This window comes from Xenopus tropicalis, chromosome 6 (assembly GCF_000004195.4).
Source record: "Xenopus tropicalis strain Nigerian chromosome 6, UCB_Xtro_10.0, whole genome shotgun sequence".
NCBI lineage: Eukaryota > Metazoa > Chordata > Amphibia > Anura > Pipidae > Xenopus > Xenopus tropicalis.
In genome coordinates this window covers 120,546,935-120,571,242 of record NC_030682.2, presented here as the reverse complement: position 1 = coordinate 120,571,242, position 24,308 = coordinate 120,546,935, and the positions used below count along the sequence as shown (strand labels likewise).

Genomic DNA, 24,308 nt, shown 5'->3' with positions numbered 1-24,308 from the left:
ATTCACCGTTCATCAATGAAGCAAACCCTTTAACTTCTGTATCTCAGAATGTTCTATGGAACGGCTGTTCAATTCAGTTTGCAACTCTCACTCTGCAGTTTGCATACTTGCTGTACAGCCTCTAATTCTATTAATTTTCAGACCATAGAACAAAAAAGTTTTATGTGAATTTAACTAATGAACCACCCCCTTAATTTGGTACAGAAAGGGAAAGAGAGGGAAAAAATGCTACTTTGTTCCAGCCAAAGCAAACTTTCAAATGAATAACATGGAGAGGTCCCTGGGTTCCCCTTGTCATTTCAATAAATTGCTTTTTATTCAGGCTTAGAAAATCTTTGATGAAAAAGTGAAGAAAAGAAGCGTCTCTGGGAGGTATTATATATGCTAACATAAAATTTCAAGACTAAATGAAAAAGCTTTTTTTTATTAGAAATGGACTTACTATTTCTTTTAATTAATTTTAGACATAAATGATTGCATTTTTTGTAGGACAGAGAGGCAGGTAGACTGCTTATGAGCATTTAATCGCACTGAAATGAAAAACAGATGTTCATTGTTCATTTTCATAGACGGCCCTTTGTAAAAGAGGAATATCTGGTATTATAACATATTATTAGCACAAGAAGAATTGATATTGTTCATTGGGTAGCTTAGCAAGTGTACCTGGAAAAAGACATAAGTAAAGCTGGCTACACAAGGGATCATGCTGGCTGCCAACTTGGTCACTTGATGTAGGTGGCTTATTGGCCCATGTATAAGGCCAAAAAGAAGGCTTCCCTGAGTGATATCTGATATCTGTCCTCTGCTGATGGGGCTACACTAGTTCCCATGTTATCCAATCTTTGCATGGGGCGAGAATGCATAGATTTGCCCAGTCAGTTCCTCTGTGTTTGGAGGTCAAATCAGACCAAAGTTCATTTATTTGGGGACCTGCCAATTTTTCTAGTGAATCGCCAGCTTAAGTAGTAGTTAAGCAAATCTGTCCCTGTTGCTTCACTGTAAAATTCACAAAACCTCAGTAACATTTGTATTGGTTTCTTTTCTATTGGCATTTTAGCAAAGGTGTTTTTTTTTCACCAAAGAATAAACAACATGAAATTTGCCACAAATCCATGCCTGCCAAAAAATGAGCAAAAAATTTGCTCATCACTAATCCTAATTTTATATATCAACTTTGAGAAGATCCCATAGAAGGGTCTTGTATAGCGCTGAAAAACTTTTGTTGCTTGAAAACTCTTATTCAATTCAAAGTCTTTATATTTTCTATGGAATAGGTTCCCATATAAAAACCACCATAGAGCTGTTTCCTCTGCAAAGCTCTATTATGCCCTCTTATCCTTGTCACATCAAATAAAGCCCATGCCAATAACTCACATAGTTTTTAATCACCTCCATCCTCTAATATAGAGCTATAGCAGTGATAATTCCATTGCATGCTACTGTGTACTTCCTGCTCAATGCTTTCCTTCCATGAGAGACGTTAATGTTGCCTACTAATAGATTTACACGTGTACGTGCTTGAACGCCATTAAGGATTGTAACACATTTTCCTTGATACACAAAAGGAAGGGGAAATCACAGTCAGTGTCGGACTGGCCCACAGGGATACCAGGAAAACTCCCGGTGGGCCCAGGTGTCAGTGGGCCCTCCTACTTCTAGCAATTTGGCCTGCTTCATGGTCATTCCTTATTATTCTACGGCAACAAAAAGACTAAATATATATATATATACTGTATATATATATAAAAGAATAGATTATAGTACAACCCGGATTCCAAAAAAGTTGGGACACTAAACAAATTGTGAATAAAAAATGAATGCAATGATGTGGAGGTGCCAACTTCTAATATTTTATTCAGAATAGAACATAAATCACGGAACAAAAGTTTAAACTGAGAAAATGTACCATCCTCTTTATGATGCGCCAAATGTTCTCTATAGGTGAGAGATCTGGACTGCAGACTGACCATTTCAGTACCCGGATCCTTCTCCTACGCAGCCATGATGTTGTGATTGATGCAGAATGTGGTCTGGCATTATCTTGTTGAAAAATGCAGGGTCTTCCCTGAAAGAGATGACGTCTGGATGGGAGCATATGTTGTTCTAGAACCTGAATATATTTTTCTGCATTGATGCTGCCTTTCCAGACATGCAAGCTGCCCATGCCACACGCACTCACGCAACCCCATACCATCAGAGATGCAGGCTTCTGAACTGAGCGTTGATAACAACTTGGGTTGTCCTTGTCCTCTTTGGTCCGGATGACATGGCGTCCCAGATTTCCAAAAAGAACTTCGAATTGTGACTCGTCTGACCACAAAACAGTCTTCCATTTTGCCACACTCCATTTTAAATGATCCCTGGCCCTGGCTTCTTCTTTGCACTGTAGAGTTTCAGCTGGCAACGGCGGATGGCACGGTGGATTGTGTTCACTGACAATGGTTTCTGGAAGTATTCCTGAGCCCATTCTGTGATTTTCTTTACAGTAGCATTCCTGTTTGTGGTGCAGTGTCGTTTAAGGGCCTGGAGATCACGGGCAACCAGTATGGTTTTACGGCCTTGACCCTTACGCACAGAGATTGTTCCAGATTCTCTGAATCTTCGGATGATGTTATGCACAGTTGATGATGATAGATGCAGAATCTTTGCAATTTTTCACTGGGTAACACCTTTCTGATATTGCTCCACTATCTTTCTGCGCAACATTGTGGGAATTGGTGATCCTCTACCCATCTTGGCTTCTGAGAGACACTGCCACTCTGAGAAGCTCTTTTTATACCCAATCATGTTGCCAATTGACCTAATTAGTGTTATTTGGTCTTCCAGCTCTTCGTTATGCTCAAATTTACTTTTTCCAGCCTTTTATTGCTACTTGTCCCAACTTTTTTGGGATTTGTTGACACCATGAAATTCTGAATCAACATATTTTTCCCTTAAAATGGTACATTTTCTCAGTTTTTCTCAACTTTTTTGGAATCCGGTTTATACATAGAGATAAAAAAAAAAAAGACTAAGAAAGTATAGCGTTTGAGTAAGAAGTGGAAGTTTACTGGTGGGCCCCTGGCATTCCAGTCTGACACTGATCACAGTAACAACGGTTAGAACCTCCCATTCTTGCACTGGGTGAAAAAGTTGGACTAGATTATCTTAACGCATTCAATAGTGACTCCAGTAGGGAGGAAATGTAAATGGAGGAAAAAAATGGGCATAGATGCGATAATGGCACACTATTGATCTATTTTATTTGGATCATTCTAAACATACTCAATATGTATTGTTTATTCAATCACTTCAATACAAATTTCTGTGATACTTAAGTTTATAGCAAAAATATGAGTACGTGTTGGATTTTTATGTGCCCCTCAGTTAAGCAAAACAATGCAAAAAGAAAAGGAAACAAATGACTTATGTAGCTGCTAAAGGAAACATAAATACATATAATGTAGATTTACATACATTTTTTAGAATAATACCTGGGCACGTGAGCATTTATTGTATCATTACTTTTTTTTTCCAAAGGATCTCTGATCTATTTTTCTTTTTATTATTTTGTGGAGTTGTTTAAATGTGCTTTGTAAGCACCAGTACAAGTTATCATTGATCTGTCTGTGCCTTCATCTCTTAGGGGTTTGTTAAATAATGCATGCACCCTTGTGAATTATCTTTCTAAGCATGCTCAGGCCATTAGCTAAATATAGAAACAGCACTATCTTTCAGCCTCTTGAAACCCATTGGCTTTTATTTAATTAAATTATCCCATTATGAAAAAGTCTATAATGAGATTAAAATTAATTATTTATCGGACACTTATTTGCACTAGGGACTTTATCAATTATTCAAGGCAGCACTAAACATTTTTCAATCCATCACCTTTCCTTTTTAAAAGGTGCAATTTATTAAGTGCAGTCAGAATTTGTAAAGGTTTAATAGAAATATGCCTTCAATCAGAGGTCATTGCAAAGGAACAAAGTCATTCTGATCAATCCAGGAATGTTTGCAATGCCAGAATGAATATTACTTCTGTTCTTTTTAGACTAAAAAAACAACGTCATGCAGTATACAAACTGACTTTTAAAGAGACAAGTTATTGGTGACATAATACAAAGCAAAATCATTTGGTATAGATGACTTAAGTAATGTGTGAAAAGAAAAAAATATATATTATATACACAAATATATATATATGGGTGTGCTTGTATGTGCAAGTTTATTTGCTCTACCACACTACTGGACTAAAATGACCATACATTTTGTCTGTGTGTGTAACTCAATGGCCCATAATTGGGGCTAAACTTGGAATTAATAAAGTTTAACCAGATATCAGTCAGGAAGGTCTACACAAGTCCTCTATGTGATCCAACCATTAGCACAAGACAAACAATAGTATTACAGCCTGGGTGGCCATGTATGTTCAGCTAATGTATGAAACATTTTATTGACCGACTGTCACCTGAAAGCGGGGCAGTGTTTGTCAGTGTACAATACTTACAGCAATTCCAGTGGCCACAACTGTCACCTTAAAACACAGTGGGACATGTCAACATTTCATATTTGTTGAAATTTTTACAATAGCAAACCAAACCAAGGGAGAAACCAAAGATAACAAAAATGGTAAATGCCCTGGTTTGTCTCCATCATAAACATGGCCCTATTTCCACTAAAAATTGTGTGGGGGGAAAAATGTGATGATTTGGAAACCAATTACTGTATATACTTGAGTATAAGCCTAGTTTTTCAGCACCCAAAATGTGCTCAAAAAGTCACCCTCGGTTTATACTCGAGTCGTCATGGGTCCCTCCAAACTATCACCCTCTGTCCTTTGTGTGCAAATTAGGCCACACGCAACCAGACCCTCCAGTGCCCTGGCCCGCTCCCAAATTTATCTTTATCTACCATCCTCACCTGTCCCATTCTACACTAGACTCTTAAGGTATCATTGTTGATAAAACAATTGTTTTTGTTGACCCTCCACTTACAGACCTAGTTTACAGTTTTTACTTGAAATAAATATTTAAAAACATATGCCCCACTGATGCCTCATTTAATGTAATTTTATTGGTATTTATTTTGATGAAACTTAGCAGTAGCTGCTGCATTTCCCACCCTAGGCTTATACCCGAACCAATAAGTTTTTCCAGTTTTCTTAGGTAAAATTAGGTACCTCGGCTTATATTCGGATTGGCTTATACTCGAGTATATACGGTACATGGATCTGAAACACTCACCTAAAGTTAAAAATAGTGACTTCATTTAGCATGCCCTGCCACACTGAATAGCACAAACAAGTTTTAAGAGTGACACCAACATGATTCTTCCAAATGATCATTTGGAAAGCCACTACTAAGCTGTGATGGATCATTGATTATTAATCTGCACAGAATCAGAACCAAGAACCAAGAGCTGCTTGTCAAGTTCAGAAGTCTGAAAACGAGTGGATTTAATGTTTAAGTCACATAAGTAATTTTGTCAACAAATGGGGCAAATAAGCTTCCAGCTTGGGTAGGAGAAGATTAACAACCAATGTAATTGAATGTGTGCTGGAGTTCAAATCGGTTTTTAACCCATTGTTACCTTGAGCAAGTTCTTCTAATATTCTGCACTTTAAGGATAATTGGGCACATATACGCCAGCTGAGAAAAGCCAATCCATTGCCTACACCCCCGCAAGAATAGTCGCAGGCATCAAAAGAATAGTCGCACATCCAAATTGTCGCAAGAATAGTCGCAGGCATCAAAAAAATAGTCGCACATCCAAATTGTCGCAAGAATAGTCACAGGCATCAAAAGAATAGTCGCACACCCAAATTGTCGCAAGAATAGTCACAGGCATCAAAAGAATAGTCGCACGTCCAAATTGTCACAAGAATAGTCCCAAGAATAGTCACAGGCATCAAAAGAATAGTCGCACGTCCAAATTGTTGCAAGAATAGTCGCAAGAATAGTCACAGGCATCAAAAGAATAGTCGCACGTCCAAATTGTTGCAAGAATAGTCGCAAGAATAGTCGCAGGCATCAAAAGAATAGTTCCACGTCCAAATTGTTGCAAGAATAGTCGCAGGCATCAAAAGAATAGTTCCACGTCCAAATTGTCGCAAGAATAGTCGCAGGCATCAAAAGAATAGTTCCACGTCCAAATTGTTGCAAGAATAGTCGCAGGCATCAAAAGAATAGTTCCACGTCCAAATTGTCGCAAGAATAGTCGCAGGCATCAAAAGAATAGTTGCGCGTCAAAAGAATAGTCGCAAAGATTTGCAAATTTATTGGCTAAGCGAAACGGGACAGATTCGCTCATCACTACATACAACGTACATACATTATCTTTAGAAGCTCAAAAGAAACAGTGCAGTCAAGAATGGGACAAAGTAATGTGAGAGAATTAGAGAGTTAGAGTTACGAGGAAACAAAAAATGAAGAAAATCTAATATTAGATCACTAAAAATAAGTGAATTTAGTTGTGAAAAAACAAAGAACATATTATATGTTCAACTGTATTAACAGGAAGAGAGGATTATGGTTCATAAAGTATGGGTAGTTAAGGGAAGGTAAAACTGTTTTCTGTAGTGCGGCTGAATTCCCTGAGTGAGGGGCATGGAACTGGCCAATACTGTATCTAGCAGGACAAATAATTATTATTAGCAAAAGAAAAACTTAAAATACAGCAGTTTATTGGTGTTAAAAACAGCAACAGTGGTTTCTGCCAGGATTCATTCCACGTTTTCACTAGCGAGCAGGGCATGTAAATACTGTTGAACAGAGCTGTGTAATGTATCCAGGCAACAGTCCAGTCTTGTAAGGTGAAACCACGTTAGAAAGCAAATTATCACATAGCTTATCTATGAGAAAACTCAGACAGTGTTGCAAGTTTTGAAAATGCCTCTATTGTTATAATTTTTTTCTTTAGAACGGTAGTTATTTTAAACAACCTTTCCAATTTTTTAACAGTTACCCACTTAGATTTTCTCATCTGCATTTCAAATTACAAACTTCAGCTGAATTTTCCCTCAGTGTCTCAGAAGATGCTTTCTTAAAAACATAATATTCTACATTGTGTACTTAAAATTGGACTCTAAAGGGATGATTTACCTACAGAAGGCTGTCTTTCTTGCGAAACGGCAAAAAATTTGCAAAACTCATTGACGTCAATGGGTGCTATTTCTCAAGTTTTTTTCTCACCCCAATGCATTAAAGTCAATGGCCATAATTTCTCAAGTTTTTTTCTCACTTCAAATGGATTCATATCAGCTGGATTTTTTTCTCATGCCAAATGCATTGAAGTCAATGGGAATTTTTTGTCAAGTTATTTCTCACTCCAAATGCATTGGTCATTGGGAGCAGTTGCAAAAAGTTTTTTCTCACTCCCAATGCATTGAAGTGAATGGGGAAACTTTTAGAATTTAGAATTTTGCTGTGAATTCATGCCTAGAAAAAGATTCACTCATCATTGTTCTTTTTGCTGTCCATTTCTCCTGCACATATGTTTCTTCCCAGTCCTAAACAGTAGCAGGGTGACATGATTGAACATGTACAAGACAAGCAAACTCTCTCTAACCTCCTAAACTGGGATCCACAGTAAGTAACTAACATTATCCCAGAATTTCTAAGGTCTTATGAAACTCACACTAGTTCATAGTAATCCATGACAACCGTATTACCCATGACTAGGGGCATGACCCATTGTTCACTCCTCCCTCCAACCGTTCCAAATAACCACGCGTCACCTTTTGTTGGATGGTATGGCCACAGCTTTATTTGTACAACAGTCATGTAGAAATACTTTATTGTTACATATCCGGAGAAAAAACGTTATTAATAAACATAGTACAAATTTGTAACGATTTGTAATAATAATTGCAATTGACAATAATTGGTAACAATCGGTAGCCCTTGGTAAAGCCCTCTGCCAGTCTGCACTTCCAAATGCCAGCAATGCTCACTAGCCACTTGCCCCTAGCTCAGTGAGTATGCATAGCGTTGTAATAACCACACTATAGCTGTTAAACAGAAACAATCCACAAGGGACCAAGCCCTGGGGAAATTAACTTAACATATTCAACATCACCGTGGGTACCCACCTTAGGGGTTGCCCCAACGGTCCAGTATTGTCCAAACCACACCAACATGCCCGGCAGTCTGGCAAGGGACCCGCCAAAGCTGTGACTAATACGCTACCATGGGTAGCCAATCTAGCCTCCCTATGTTGGGTTCATTTTAGGTACTTACCTGCCTTAACCCTGACTCGGAGCGTGCCAAATTCCCCCGTGGCCGAAGAATTTAACAAATGGGGAGGGTGGGTGGGGTTTCGTGCTGCTGCTGCCCTATCCTTCTGACCACTGTTCTTCCCGTGCACTGCTTGGTGCTTCCTTGTGCACCCCCTTTTTAACCCTTTCCTAACCCCATGCCCCGAGCTGCCCAATCGGCGCTCACATTGTCTGCCCAGTCATGTGGGCCCTCCTCCTATGCTGCGCTCGGAATCCAGGCCTTTCTTTACTGACCCAAAAGAATATCAGTTACTATGGATTGCTGAACTGGGGCCTCAATCAGAAGATTTCTGTCTCCTCGGATTACATTTTTTCCTAAATACAGTACATTCTGGGCTGCTTTATCAATGGTTGAATTCAAATCTTGTCCGCAATTCAAAAATTTTTGAGCAAAACTACCAAATTCAAATTGCTTCCAAAACTCGAATGTTCAGTATTTTTTAAGCTAAAAAAAAAAAACCTCAGGTGCAAAACATCATCTTCTAAAAGCAAATTCATGAGAGTTGTTCTAGGCAAAATGTATGCGTTTTTCAATTCGAGTTTTCTACATTTTTTTATTTTTGAAAATCCTGAGAAAAATATGAATTTGACACATTTGAGTTTTTTCCCAGTTTGATTTGGAGTTTTTTACTTAAATGTTTAAATAAATAGGCAAACATTTGAATTTGGTAAAAGTCCAAGTTTATTCAAATTTAAAATTGATAAATAAGCCTCCATGTATTTCAAGGCTCTCATTACTATACTTGGTCAATGTGTAGAGAACAAAAGAGCAAAACACTGCTGCTGCAATTTTTCCCATCAACAATGCAACATTCCTTCCCAGAATTCCAGCATAATTCCTGCACCTGATAGGAAAAGTGCACACTTTAGAAGTTTCAATTTCATGCAGTTCTATTAGTGTAACCCCTATAGGTACAACAAACAAAGGAAGCCCTGTTCCTCAGGGCAGGAATTAGGTAGAGGGCTCCCAGCATGCACAGTACCAAAGGAGGGGATAACCAGCAAAATGGTGCGTGGTGTTGTAACCATGTTGCAAAGAAATGAATAAAGAATAAAGCAATATTAATCCCATTCTAAATTATACTGGTAAAACTCATTGGAATTCAGCAAGGTGATTTTCTCAAGCTAAAAAAGTGGCAGGTAAAAATTTGATTTTTACATGATAAAGCACCTATAACCAAAAGTTAACACATCTCTCTGATCTCATTTAACACATCTCTCTGATCAGCTGACCCGTCTTCACCCACAGGGTATCAAAACTATATAAATAGTCAGTACACCATAGGAAGGACAAATCAATAAAAACTTTGTTCTTCTTTGCCTTTGAAATTGCTGTTTTTGGCAAAGCTATTTACAGAAGGAGGGGCTGCAGTTCTAATTAGGTTTGACTCAAAGCCCAAATATTTTAGGAACTCCTTAGAGAGGATGTGGAAATGTGTAGTAAAATAAATGTATTTGCTTTTATTTCACCTATTTAAGCTTTTCTTGCCTATGGTACCAACCAAAAGAACAAAACAAAAGAGATCTAAAGAGAGGGAGAATGAGTACCTCTTTTGGGGTCTTTTGGTCAGGAAACATAGTTACAGCTATTTATTCTAAAATTTGACATCCAGAATTTATGGGGAATATGGTTTTAACGATGAATAGAAAGGATTAATAAAAGGAATTGTTAAGTCACAGGGTATTCTTGCAAAGGCCTCATTCTGAAATGCTCCATGCCTAATATAAGTTTGTAAACATTAAAAGCCCCAATACAACTGATTTGCCATTAACGCTAAGGGAGTTATGTGTCAAAGTTTGTTTTTTTAATTCTTTGCGATTTGATTTTTTTTTTCTATATTTATTAAGTGAAAAAAATTCAAAAAAATGTAAAACTATGACATCATAAAGCTTGCATGTAAAAGTCTATAGGAGATGTCCTAGGCAAAATTTGAACTCTTTGGTTTTCCAATTTCTTTCAAGCTTTTTCAACCTATTAAAATTATACGAAAATGGTTAATTTGAGGTATTCATTTTTTTATGGTTTTATATGTTCAATTTTTTTATTTGGATTTTTTCATAAAAAAGGTAACATTCGTTTTTTTGCTTTTTTTAAACTAAGCTTCCTCATGATGCTGGGTTAGTTTATATATTACAAGGCATGGTGTTATTATTAGTGCGAAAATAGACACTTTTTTAAAGACATGGTAACAAAAGGATCAGAAGTATAATACATGAGATAAAATTAAGTATAAGGAAACAATCATATTTAAAAGTGACAGCTAACTCATGAAATGACACGAAAAGGATATATTTAAGTATCTGCAAACTGCAAACAAAGTCAATGTGTTTTGAATATATTTTGCAAAAAGGAAATCCCATCTGCAAGAAAAGAACTGGAGCAGACATCAAAAGTATTTCCGGGACATACATGGTATAATATATAAAGGAAGAGAAAGTATCACAAAAATGATCATGTACAATAATAAATAGGGATCAAAAAATGATTTTTATATCTTAAAAAAATGAGCAGCCAATTACAAGGCAACCTTCACTCAGTCTTATATAACAGTTACACCTCCTAGGTGCAGTTCATCTCCACATACCATTTTATCTATTTATAGACTGGTTTCTTTGTGTAAAGTGTAAAGCCAACCTTGTACCATCGTTTGAAACAAAACATGATTAACAAGAAATCATAGGCCTGCATATTCTGAAAGAAGAAATGTTTATTTCATGTTATGGAGTCCTTTAACAAAGACTGCTCATCATGTACATCAGTCCCTTAGAGCTTACACTCTAAGAACGCTATAACATTTACACACACAACTGCCTGTCTGTTATAGGAGTATAGAGAAAACCCATGCAGTCTTTATTTGTGACTGAATGATTGGCCAGGGCCCTTGTTAACTCATACCATATACTTTGGGTGCCTTGTACCATAGTAAAAGTTGTAGAAACTGTAATGTTTAATTCAATTTCAACTTCTTACTCACGCAAATCAGAGTCAATATATAGTTATAATAAATAAATATAAATTTTTAGGAACACATAATACATGCCCAAAAAAGATGATGAGTTCCTTGCTGCAAAGCTTACACCCAAGCTTGGCACCCAAGGTAAAGGGAGATTAAACAGACTGCCTGAGCGCAGGGGCTGAGGGTTTCTCTGTCAGGAGCTGAATCTCAGTATCCCTGAGTGAGATACTTGTGGCTTCCATTGACCCATTCCTTCTGCCCAAGAACATAATTTAATTTGAAAGCAGTTTTTTCAGCTCTGCAACCACACAACCCTCATGAAACAGCAATAAGAAAGTAATGCTGTTCTCTTTCACAAAAACAAAAAATCAAAGGAAGTATAAATTATCTATGATGTGTTATCTCCATTCTGATTGTTATTGCTACGAAGGGTGACAGCAACATGAATGAATCCCATATACAAAAGTATGGGACTTTGGCACAGAGCCTCCCCATATTTTCTCTTTGGATTTTATCATATGGGTTCCACTTCCTATACCTTTGTTTAAGTCATTTGTAAACATTCCAAAACAGAAGGAACTGTAATTAGTGTACAGTCAGTGTCATATGGAGTGCTTGGGTTGATGTGGATTCTCTTGTGCAGAATTGTGGCAATTAAAATGCCTGAAACTGCTGGAAGCCACTCCTCATTCTAGTGAATGGACATCATGGTACCTAGGACATACAGTAATTAGCTTCATGAAAGAAATACCAACTATCACATTGATTACAATGTGCCATAGGCAGCACGTTCCCTTTGAGCCGAATGGGAAGCAGCTGCTGGTGTCTGAGGTGTTTTGCTTTTCACGTTTCTCAGTAAAGAGCTGACTGGGAGGCAGACTGGTAAAGAGATATTTGTTCTAGGATTTGTAAGCTGTGAAATTAAGGCCTATGGCATATTTTGACTGCAACTGTGTTCTCATAAGGAACTGCAGAATTCAATCTGTCTGTCAATGACAGGAGGTCCCCATTCAGAATCCCTTGCTTTGGCAATTCTAAACCATGCCCATCAGTCTTTGCCAGTATCTGACATGGAACATTTCCCATGCTTCCCAATGGGGTCACAAAGGTCAAAACACCCCACATGCTATTGCCATAATTCTCAAACACAGATATATGAAGGCAATAATACCTTTACGTTGCATGCGGTGTTTTAACTTGAGAAATACGAAATAATATTCCCCATTACTAACTTGATGCTGTGTCCTATTACAAGGACCATCGACCTGTATCTCTCTGACTGCTGTTCAACTACACTTCCCAGCATTCCACTAGCTGTCAGGGCTGCTGTTCACAAACAACTGGAGAGTAAGAGGTTGTACATCCATGTCCTGTGATAAGGATTAACCCTTCAAGGCAACAATCCTTTTCTAACTTTATATACATGACAATGGCATAAAGTTAAAATGAGACTGGCTTTCTATCCACGTATGAATCCTTCTTCATGGCTCAGTACCAAGTCTGCCATATGGCAATATTAAAAAACAAATTTTGGATGGAACAGATTTCTACCAAAAGGAGAATCTCCATATTACGTCTTTACACACACCATAAACGTATCTGCTTTATTTACGTGACTCTCCATATACAAGTTGCAGTGCATTGCTCAGCTGTGATAACAGGCCTTCTATAATGTTTTATTTTTTTGCAGTTCAGTCTACTTTGCATTGGCTCTGACTTTAAAATATTTTCTGTTTTCCCTGAGCCCTATCACTCTAAAACATGTATAGCCTTTCACCTCCCCTACTGAGTTCTATTCTCTGTGGAACTGGCTAGACTAGAACACATCAGTGGATACAAGGAGCCTCCTATGGGGACAAAGAGGAAAGAGCAGCCAAACCATGCTGTGCTGGAATAACCCTTTCCCTGCCAGTTCATTTTTTAACTCTACCTGTGCAAATGTGTAGAGACAGAAGAAAAACTGCTGCCTTTTAAGCATTAGAACGCAGCATTATGTATTTTATGTTTAAATTATCCATGTGCTTTACTTCCTTACCTATATTTTGTGATTGCTTAATTGCTTGTATATTCTAATTTGCAGTAAGAAACTACTCAATGACCTTTACACAAATTTTATTCATCAGAGACTGTATATTTGTTGCATGGGGAGATTGCATTGTAAATGTTGCAATGCTTGAAGCAGAGGGGAAATTAATTATCTTTCATTAGCATGATACAAATTTATTTTGCAACAGTGCTGTAAGTCATACCAGCTAGACATTTCCTTTCACTATTCAAACTGAACTAGACAAATGCATTAATTGTTTGGCATGTGTTTTGTTTCAGCGTGGGGGTAAACTGTATTGGTCCATTAGTGTCTTTTAAAAGGCCATAACAATTTGGCACAGGAATAAAATCCTGAACCAATGTTCCACCCTTTGCTTTGGCCCATGGTGATTGATTTGGTTGCTTCTTCTTCTTCTTACCCATATTTAATTTAATTCAGCTGCTAGCCATTTCGCCTTCAATGCTTAATGGCATATATCCAAGTGCATCAGTTAATGCATTTGCGGTGCAGCACTATGCAGCACTACTTGTGCAAATTCATATTTTTCTTCCTTTTACACCTACTGGGATGCCAACTAACGCTGCATGCAAAAAACATCCCTTTGGGAACCAACCCGATGGGGAAAATGGAACCAGTTAACACTTGCATTGCCAGTGGATCACATAGCACTGCAGCCCATGGTCAACAAAATAACAACCACTTGCTGCTCTTCAAAACCTTGTTTTTTTAGTTAGTGTGTTTTTGCTTCTACAGGTATATTAAATATATCTTATCATTACATTTCATTTCAGTTAATAATTTTTTTGTCTGTATATAAATCACCATTAATGTTAATCCATTACTATATAGTTTTATCATTATGGTTTTGAGAAATATAGTGATCTGCTTTGGGTCAATTAAAGCAAACAAACTAAAATATTTTTTCTCTACTTATACAAGCTGAACATTGAGAAAATACAAGCGCAGCACAGAATGCACAGTGTTCCCTTTTGCCATTTCTGTCACAGATAATAAGCAACAGCACTAATAATGCTAACATATTATTATAATGAAAAACTACATTTGGTGATTTTTCTACATTAAGAGACATTAGTAACTTTACAGATTACAACGTGGAGAATGAGTTTCTTATGTAAAATTATGTCAGATACAACCAGATACAAACAATACATTCTCTTTATATTAATTCCATGTGTTCTGGTGGTCGTGACTTTATTAGTGCAGTTCTGCTTTTAAATACAAAACTTGGTAAAGGTTCACCTCATTTTCTCTATTTATTAGCAGTTTGAAAACAATATATCTTTACTTTTTTGTGCAAACAGAAGATTCTCTTTTGTGTCACCAATGAAACACGGATAAAACCATTACGTTTGTGTGAGGAAGGTACCTTTTATTGGCTTAAAGAGACATGATGTAATTGTAGCCCAGGAATATTAATTGGGAGCCACTGAAGAGCACACAGCTTGTTGACAGAAGGCTTGAGTAAGGCTTTTTAAACACAGCTGTATATTCAGGCATCACTATGGATTCATTTACATAATACTATTTTCTGAAGCTGCAAGGTTTACTCAGACAGCAGCACAGCACTCATTCCAATTGTTATATTTAAACCAATAAGGTCTGAACTCTGAACAAGGGAACCAGTGTGGTTTGCCTCCCTGAAACACACACACACAAAAAAAACCCCTCTGGATATGTGAGCAGATCTACCAGAAAATCCAAACAAATAGGAGGGAAGAGGATTATAATTCTTTGTCTTGGGATCTGAGATAGTATCTGTATTTACTGAGGAAGGAGCTCTCTCCTCAGAGCTGGCTTCAGAGTTCCGGCTGATTGCTGGAGATTGATGCTACAGTACATGCAGGCAAGCACCGCAAGAATAAGCTACTGTAAAAAAGTCTTCCAGAGAAAATCCAATGTGTTAATTTCCTTTCTCCAAAGCATTTCTTTCCTCCCAGACATTCAGGCTTTTGAGTCTGCAACGTTAATCAGGGATTTTTCCTCCAGAGGTCTGGTTTTACCTTCCAGAAGCAGACAATTCAGCTGAGATGTTCAGTTTATAAGGCTAGAAGCAAACGTATGACTGAACTCTGCCCAGGAGCTGTTCCTTTCAACGATGTTCAGTTTATAAGGTTTCGTAGGAGCAAAAACTCACAACTGGACTCTCCGCAGGAGCTTGCCATTGTTGGACTTATCGAATGGAGGGAAAGTGGAGGACTTGTTACTGACAGAACAGATATCTGTGAGTATCTCATTTATAATTTTTTTTTTGCATAATCCAGATAAGAAAACTTTGCAGTTGCATGGGTGACATTCTCTTTGGGGCATGTGAAACAACTGAAACTATCTTGTACAATTAGCAGAAAGGGATATTGTGGTAATTGCATATTTTAATCAGTGTATTGGAAAGGGTATGTCTTCCTCAGCAAACAAACAGTTCTGGCCATCTATAGTTTTCTTTTATTTATTGGAATACCTTGTATATCTAGCTGCAGTTTTTTTTTATCATTTATAATTTTTCAGACATCATTTTTCTACAGATTAAAAGACACATGTGTAACAGTTTGTCAGATTTTCAAAATTGCTTAGCATAATAATATTTTATTAAAAACGCCAACAATGGTAGCAATCTTCTTCATTAAATGCTTTTTATTGTTTACTATAAATTATATTATATTATATCACAATAGATACAAGGGACAAATCTTATCATTTGCAATCATTTTGCAGACATTCTGCTCCATTATATACTATTCATACACCAGCCAAAATATATATTATTAAAAAAAAACACAAATTCTGCAAAACAAATGTGTGAATGGATATCTTAATCATTGTTGATTATGTGTTTCTTTTATTCAGCATCTGTGGCCTATTGAGTTTGCCTATGTATGTGTAAAAATATAAAAAAACAACATGAAAAAATTCCAAACATGCATTTTCTCCTCACTCATATAATTATTTATTAATTATTATTTATAGTGTGGCTGAAATGATTACAGTTCAGATATTTTTCCAGTTCAGAACTAAAACATTTGACAGTATTTTTCATTTTATATAAACAACCTTCCTTTTGCTATTGGGTTTAATTGGTTATATAAACAACACTTTAAATATATATATTTTGGCAAAAATTGCCTTCACACACACACATAGATTTAATGGCACTAATGCTACTTTTAATCACATTCTGTGTAACCAGAGGCGCTGCTCTTCAGATGCAGCGCTCATATAAACAAATTTAACAGTAAGAAAATGACTCTGCTTGTCTGTTTTCCTTGGAAGGACTGAAAATACAACTCAACAAAAATGTCTCGCACGTCAGCTACATTTATTTTGATAAGACTCATACTTCCATTCCGAAAAAAAACATCTTTTCCTTTGGAAAAAAAACTGCTTTAAATTATAGTCATTTTATAAAAATTGCTTCAAGTAAGCAAAAACGACAAGGCTCGAAAAACCCATAATTTGCTTAGATTCTGCTTTTTTGCTTTAAAAATTTCCAAGCCGGTCCCATTTACAGTTTACGTTACACAGATCATTATTAACATTTGGGCTGGATCCTAGATCTGCTGTCAGGCGCTTTTGATTTTGCCATTTTACAAAGTATAATAAACACTAAAAAAGTCATGAATTTTCCACTGCATCCTGAGCTCTGTGGTAGGGAAAATGTGAGAAAATGTGAACGTAAAGTCTTGTTTGATGAGCTTGCTGAGCAAGCCTGCCTTCTGGAAATAATTTTTAGAGGTTGAAGAGCATGCTATTAACAGATTTAATGTGCCTATTCAATAGATTGTTTGATACGATGCAAAGTTTAACTCTTACGTGATCAAAGGCCCCGGCAGACCGAGGCACAGCAGCAATTGTGAAGCTTTTACACCCTACAGTGGTTAAAGAATAGGAGAGTTTGTCTGGCCAGTCAGCGAAACCTACATCTGTGAAGAATTATACATTTAATTAGTAAAAACAGGCGACTTAAATGACCTCATTAACTAATCAGAACTTGAATTTGCTAGCCTTAAATTTACATCGCAGGAGTCTGTTTTTATGAAAGGGTATTGCGCGGTGTCAGGGGTTGCAGCACCCCATGCTGTTAGAGATGCAGTCAGGATACTCCGTGGGGTCAAGGAAAATATGTCTCATTTACATGGCCTCTGGAAAAGTGCTGGCATTTTATTTTTTAACATAAAGCTGCTTTGTGTAATATTAGGCCCTTTTTTAAAAAGATACTTTTTTTGTGTGCTTTAAAAAAAAAAAAAAAACTGTGTAGGCTGTTTCATGTCATTGGGTTTTTTTTACGAAGTGGAAGCGTTCCATACGTCTATCACTTATCAAGCCTAAGTGTGGGATCGCTTAAGAATAACACATACAGTGGTGAAAAAATAAATGTCAGCACTAAGCAGAGATATATTTTCCTTGTCTCGATTTTTTTCCCCCCCTTCTACATCATCATTTTTACCATGCATATAAAGAGGGTTAGGGGAGCATGTGAAGTGTAGCATTTTGTAAACTGTAACTAATTTCACTCACATCTGTGTCTAATTGTTGTCTGCATTCTCCTTCTACAGAATACATTTATTTTCTCTGGGCCACTCTGTGGATTCAGCTGACCGGCCTAAGTGAGGATTAGGTCTCTTAAAGTTATTTTGATTAGGAGCCATTTCTTCTTAATCTGGTAACCCATAACAGATGGCTTAACCCAATGAGTGCCTTGTAGGTCACTACCGCCTGTCCTTTCCCTTGAACAAGAGCTTTTACATTTTGTCTGTTGACATGGGTAAAGCATTAACTGCCCAACGTAAATATAATAAGGGCTTAGAAAGTGCACTTACCTAGAACCCCACAGTATGCAACTGTAGAGGATGTATATAAGTATTTAAAGTTTAACTACATTTCTGCAAACTCTTAATAAATACAAATTCTGAACATTTATCTAGCTATCCTTGTATATGGGGAGAGTGAAAATAAGAAGCAGTAATAGAGGCTTCTTCCTTTTGGCTGGGCTCTCCAGGTGCTTAATGGCAGGGCACAAAAAAAGCAGTATCAGTAAGCCCTATCACCTTAGCTACTACGCCAGAAGTACAATAGCAACTATACATTGCCTATGTGAGCAGCAGAGAAAAGGACTGCAATGGTGCCACGCAATAAACCTTCCCCGCATTACTCTCTTTCCAAATCTTACTGTTTGATGTTATGCACTATGGTTTCCTTCTTAGTGTTAAAGTTAGAGCTTCTATGGAGATCAATGCAAAACAAACAAACAAAAATAATAGAAGTGAAGTTTGTCTGAATGAATATATTGCACTTAAAATGCCTCGTCTCTAGCCTCTGTTTAGTGCTCATCAAAGAGATGTCAGTTCAGGTCGAATGGAAATGCACATCAAAGTTTTTGGGTACAGGCATTTTAGACAATACATCCCTGTGGCCGCTGAAGAGTTTGTTTATTCTTTCATGGCTGCCGAAAGCCTTTCTACACCTGGACGTTATACTCTGCTGTGTCCCCCTACTATATTAGCTAGTATTCAAAAACACACCTTAGTCCTTAGGTAAGAACTCACCACAGACTGCAGGAAACAAAAAACATTATCTCTATATTGTGTTTATAACTGTAACTCCCCAAAGTGTTAGCTGCTATGAACAAGCATTATTCTAACAACACTATCACAGATATATAATTATTTTTGGTCAGAAAAGGTAGCATCCCCATTACGTTTAACACTTAGAAGGCATTATAAGCAGCACACAAAGCACAGTATAGGAAGTACTAAAGCCTGTGCCAAAGCTACACGCGTCAGTGTACAACAAACAGCTGCTTTAATATTTTAGCATTTCAGACAGAGATGCATCCATGCACAGGCATATACCTACCCTCTAATAATACTCCAGGACAATTCTCTGCAGAATGCATGCTTATCCTGACTGCAAGATTCAGCTTTTATTTCGTAGTTGGTAGTTCCAATTAGAGCAATAACTAGTGTCAGACTGCACAAGAAACGATTATAAGATAATTTCCCCATTTCCAGGTCGCTTCTGAATTCTGTTGAATTAAAAAAAAAGAGAGAACAAAATGTAAAACTGTGCCAACAAGGGCGTTGATTCATCAAGAGCTAAAGGGTGAGGTAGAGAAGCATTTTAGGCATTGATAAGAGAAGATGAAAGATGCTTTGAGGGTACGCTGGGTGTAATGCTTGAGCTACTTCGGTTATTGTGCTTATTCTCCTAATAGCCACCTTTCTCAAGCACCTTGTCCTAACCACCTTAGGGAAACTGCTTTGCATGTTGATTGGGGGAGGGGAAAGCCTTTTTGCAGCTGTCATAGACCAATGATGAATCACTATCCCTGCCATTTGGCTGCCTTCCCCCTGACAGGGAGAAAGAGGAGGAGAACAGCAGGGAGAATCCACAGTTGAGACTCTAAGTTAAAGACAATATGACTTTACTAGCACAGTGTCTTCTCCTGCGCTTGGTCTCAGACTGATAGCCCAACAATCACTGCTGCCTCCCCTCTGCCTCAGCCTGGATCTATCAATAACAGCATGTGTATTGGGACTTAATAGATGTGCAAAATAATCCAGTTCCAATGTTGCAGTTTTTTGAAGTCACAGGTAAGGAAAAGGTTGCTTTTTATTCAATGGGAATGACATATATAATTTATTTTTTGTTTTGTTCCTTAAAATTACATTTCACTAGCCTGTGCTTGGCTACTATTTAATCAAAATACTTAGCCTTTATAATAATTCAAGGGGAACTATCACTGCTGCATTGTTGTTATTTTCCTTTATTATTCTATGGAGTCAACATCTTTTTATCGTCTATAACACGCTGAATGTACAGAGCAGAGAAATGTGTTTAAAGTGCAGAGCAGGAAGCACGTCCGTTCATTTATTCAGCCAAACACTGTCTGCATTGCGACTGTGCTGTGATCTATAAATGAACCCTAATGCTCTTATTGTGTAACTTGAGTAGCAAATATACCGTGTATCCTATGAGCTGACTGTAGTGAAATGTATTCTGTAAGCTTGGAGAGCTAGCAAGCACTGATCGCTGGATATAAGAACTCGTTTGCACGTTCAATTGAAATATAAAAGCCCATTCAAGAAAAGTTTTAAAAGTGCTGTTAGACTGGCACAAAACAATATGTTTTCCATGTACCTTATTTTAAATATGTATGTATAACTTTATTTATAAAGCGCTACTTATGTACACAGCGCTGTACAGTAGAATACATTAATATAAACAGGGGTATTAAAATAAATAAATACAAAGTATTACAATAAGCACAAATAAATACAAGATACAGTTGCAATTGCAAAGTTATATGGTATATTTGTTTGAAAGAAATAATTCAGAGTTCTGTTTATTGTGGTGCAGCTGCAGTTCTAGGTTTGAATGTGACTTTTACCATCCCAGATTTCTGTACAAATGAGGGCCATCCCCTAGAATTCTGTACTGATCAAATAAAAGGACTTATTGGAACTTTCTGGGTCAGTGCATTTGCTCTAGGGGCAGCACCAAAGTATTCTCAAGCCTGCATGGACTCACTTTATATTAGCTTTATCCCTATTCAGTTGGGCACGCTTTATATAATCCACAGAGCAAACAACACACAGACATAATAATGCTTTAATGCTGCATTTGTTTCAACGGAAACAGACGGACAATTAAGCCGTTTGCCAGAGTAAACACATGCATCACGAATATCTCATCCCCTGTCACAGGGCTGCAGGCTATATCACTTGCTTCAAGTGCTTGGAAGCCCCCTTCTAATACAATGGGGTGAGGGTGGCCGTTTGAGAGTGCTGAGTGCTAATTTCCCAGACAGTAGGCAGTTTGCACTGATAATGCAGATGGTTATCTCCAGCAGAATTATCTATGTTCGGATGCTTAGAGAGGAATCACATCAGTCACACGTTGGCTGTCACTGCAGCATTTACTACTAGGAATTCATTATAAGATACATTTTATACATAGATATTTATACTTAGATATTTCGTAACTTTCTTAAAGTTTTGTTCTTTAACTCCCCTTTTAAATCCTACTTGGGACTCCAAGCTCTCAGCTTGTTGGAGTACTAGCAGGGCTGTTAGTTAATGCATGCTAGTTAGTCAATTTAGGCATCTAAATTTACCCTAAATGATGGTAAAGCTGTATGAATCAGTGCTGTCTGGCCTGCAGCTCTCCAGCTGTTGTGGAACTGCAAATCCCCAGCATCCCCCAGACAGCCTTCAGCTGTTAGGGCTGGAGAAAGTTGGACATACATGGTGTATATAACTAACAAGTGATACACAATGTAATATATCTTTTGTACATGTACCTACTTAGCCCAACCCCCACCAAGGGGCAACTAGGGGCCCAGGGCAAATGGTCCTTTACTTAAAACCATAGTTGAAATGGGCACCTTGTGGGGAAAGCCACAGGATATGGTCAGTTTGTATTTTTGAGAAATGTCTTATGCTAATAATAATATAGGATCTTGCTTTTTTATTAACTTCTATTTATGGCAAAATAGGCCTTGATTGTGAGTTACCTGAGCAGCGATGGCTGGAGGGTTACACGCTCTGAAATGCACTTCTCTTATTTCTAGGTCTATGGAAATGCAGGATCTAGCCAGTCCACATAGTAGACTTAGTGGCAGTGGTGATTCTCCCAGTGGGACAGGCCTTGATAATTCCCACATAAACAGCAATTCCATGACACCAAATGGCACAGAAGGTGAGTCCCATCAAGCCATTGTATTTATGAACCATTTTATTGTTCCAGTCTAAGACAGTGTTTGTTCTTGGGTAATGTATGTGTTTTTAAGGCTTTTGTACCTAGTAAATGTACAAGCCATGAATCCCCCACCCCCCCAAAAAAAGCTTTGTTCATGCCATGACTTTGTTGATGTTACGGGTTACTCAGAGAGGTGATGGGTCTTCTGGTGCTTCTTGCTGTGCAGTAACATATGCTACCAGATCTTTAATTGGCTTGCTAATTATTTACCCATGTGTGCTTGCAAACTAATTTTAGTCCATGAGACAAACTGAGATAAAGTGAATTGCTCCCAGTCCCACTGGTCGCTCAGGGTAGGCCTTAGACTACGATCCCTCATTGCAAATACAAAAAAGTAGCACTAAGCTGTTCACTAAAATGAAAAGCAATATGTGTTATCCCCTAATGGGAAAGTCATTAACTTACATGTAGCAATTTGTATGCTAATCCCATTGACTTTACATTTCTATTCAAGCCCCTGGGTTTGGTGAATGGTTAGAAGAATATATCTCAATTGATGATGTGTTAGCATTGAACCATATTATAGATATTAAATGAGAGAGAGAAAAACATTAGGTACTGTAATCAAAAATAGTCCCTATAGCCCAGAATGTATACAAATATCTCTCTTAGTATATCTGAAAGTGGAAACATTTGTAGGAGCTGCCATGGGTGTTACCTTGGCTGAAATGTTCTCTAAAGAGCTCCCTAAAATACAATTTTAAGTTATGTCAACTAGTAGTGTATTGTAGGATTTTCATTTTTACTGGTATAATTTAGACTTAACATAGAATATCCATGAAGAGTGAACTGAGAGTATTTTAGAACCAGTTACCCATTATCCATACATTTCTTGCGAAACATTTTAAATAGTTACTTTTGATAAAGCAGTAATATGGCATATATCACATTATGCCAAAAATAGTGACACCACTAATAACAATCATCATTTAAACTGCACAAATAATATATTGAACAGGTCAAAGGAAGACACTTTCTGCTTCAAAACTTCGGAAAGTTGATTTACAAGCTATAAATATTGTTATATTTGCTTTGTGGGATAAATAATAAATCCACAAAATCGCCACGAATGGTAGCTGCAACTGTCTTTTTTTAGTAGTTTTTTAAAAGTTGTGGCGACTAATCGATCTGTTTGGAATGAATTGACTTTCCCTGATCATAACCAGCCAGTAGCATATACCTTCATCATACAACTTTCTATGGGTTTATGTATTCAATACACCGGTATTGCAGTTTAAGATGGATCCTGGTTCTACAGTTACACAGAAAGCTCATCCCTCAGTCAGACAAGAGGCTCGATAAAGGATTGCAATCCTTTCTTTTTCTTAAATGTTTTAACTGGATTTGTATATTCCTGGCTAAGTATAAAAATATATATATGTGTGTGTTTCTTTTGCAAGATCAGCTCTATGTGTTGCCACAATAATTAGAATTCCTTAACTTTGGGTTATGTATATTTGTGGAATTGCTGTACTTATGTAGACTTGTATTTTATGTAGGGTACAAAGTTACTGAATATCAAGCCAGTGCCAAAGCTGCCTATGGTGGTAGCTGTATAAGAGAGTCAGCTGTGGCACAACACATGAATGCTGATATAAAGCACTTTCCCACCTATTACACTCAGAGCAATGTTGTTGATCGAGTGAGCTCCCAAAAAATGTCCAGTCTGCATGGCAAGAGATGAGTTTTACTTTTTGCATTTAAACTTCCCAAGACATGAGTGTGTGGGCCCAGGGTTCATTTAACATTCAGTCCTACACTTGTTAAAAATGTAACTGTAAACATATATGGTGCAATGTTCTACCTTGTAGTAGAGGGTCTGTATAGTGACTGCCTAGTATTTACCTTCTTGTGATATTCCAAGGGGGTACAAAATCGAAATAAATCACCAATTAGCTGTCAATCACCTGTTAACAGTAGAAAATGACCTGGTCAATATGGACGTCTTGGGTTGCGGTTCCTCTATGCCTACCGCCAGGATGATAGTGACAAACTTGAAGAAAACTCAGTAGGAACAAATAGGCTTAATGGCAGTCCTGCTGTTAAGCCTTTTTCTTTAAGTTTATCACCTGTAAATAGACTTAATATATAACTATTCCCTTACAAAGTGACTTCCTTTCAAGAATGTATGTAAGAAAACTTTAATCAATCATTTATCAAAAAACAGAATATATATTTGTAGCGATTTCTTAAACCATACTGGTCCCAACTGAAGTTCTTTGTCTTTTGGTGACCTTGAAACTTCCTCCATTAACTTTCAGTTGTCAGTGTAGGA

At 37.3% G+C, this 24,308-nt stretch overlaps 1 protein-coding gene across 9 annotated transcripts in view; it reads left to right on the top strand.

Annotated features, from left to right (window-relative positions):
• Positions 1–14,713: 14,713 nt before the first annotated feature.
• The window catches only part of eya1 (EYA transcriptional coactivator and phosphatase 1), a 72,225-nt gene continuing 62,630 nt past the window's right edge, over positions 14,714–24,308 (top strand). For 3 of the 9 annotated variants that reach the window (XM_018095140.2, XM_018095141.2, XM_018095138.2), the window contains exon 1: positions 14,714–15,503. In XM_018095140.2, the coding sequence (XP_017950629.1) occupies positions 15,341–15,503 (163 nt within the window). In that variant the 5' untranslated portion in view covers positions 14,714–15,340. Of the gene's footprint in view, positions 15,504–19,614; positions 19,867–21,845; positions 21,974–24,308 lie in introns of those variants that run through there. The other 6 variants (XM_018095146.2, XM_018095144.2, XM_018095145.2 and 3 more) reach the window with 4 other exon arrangements.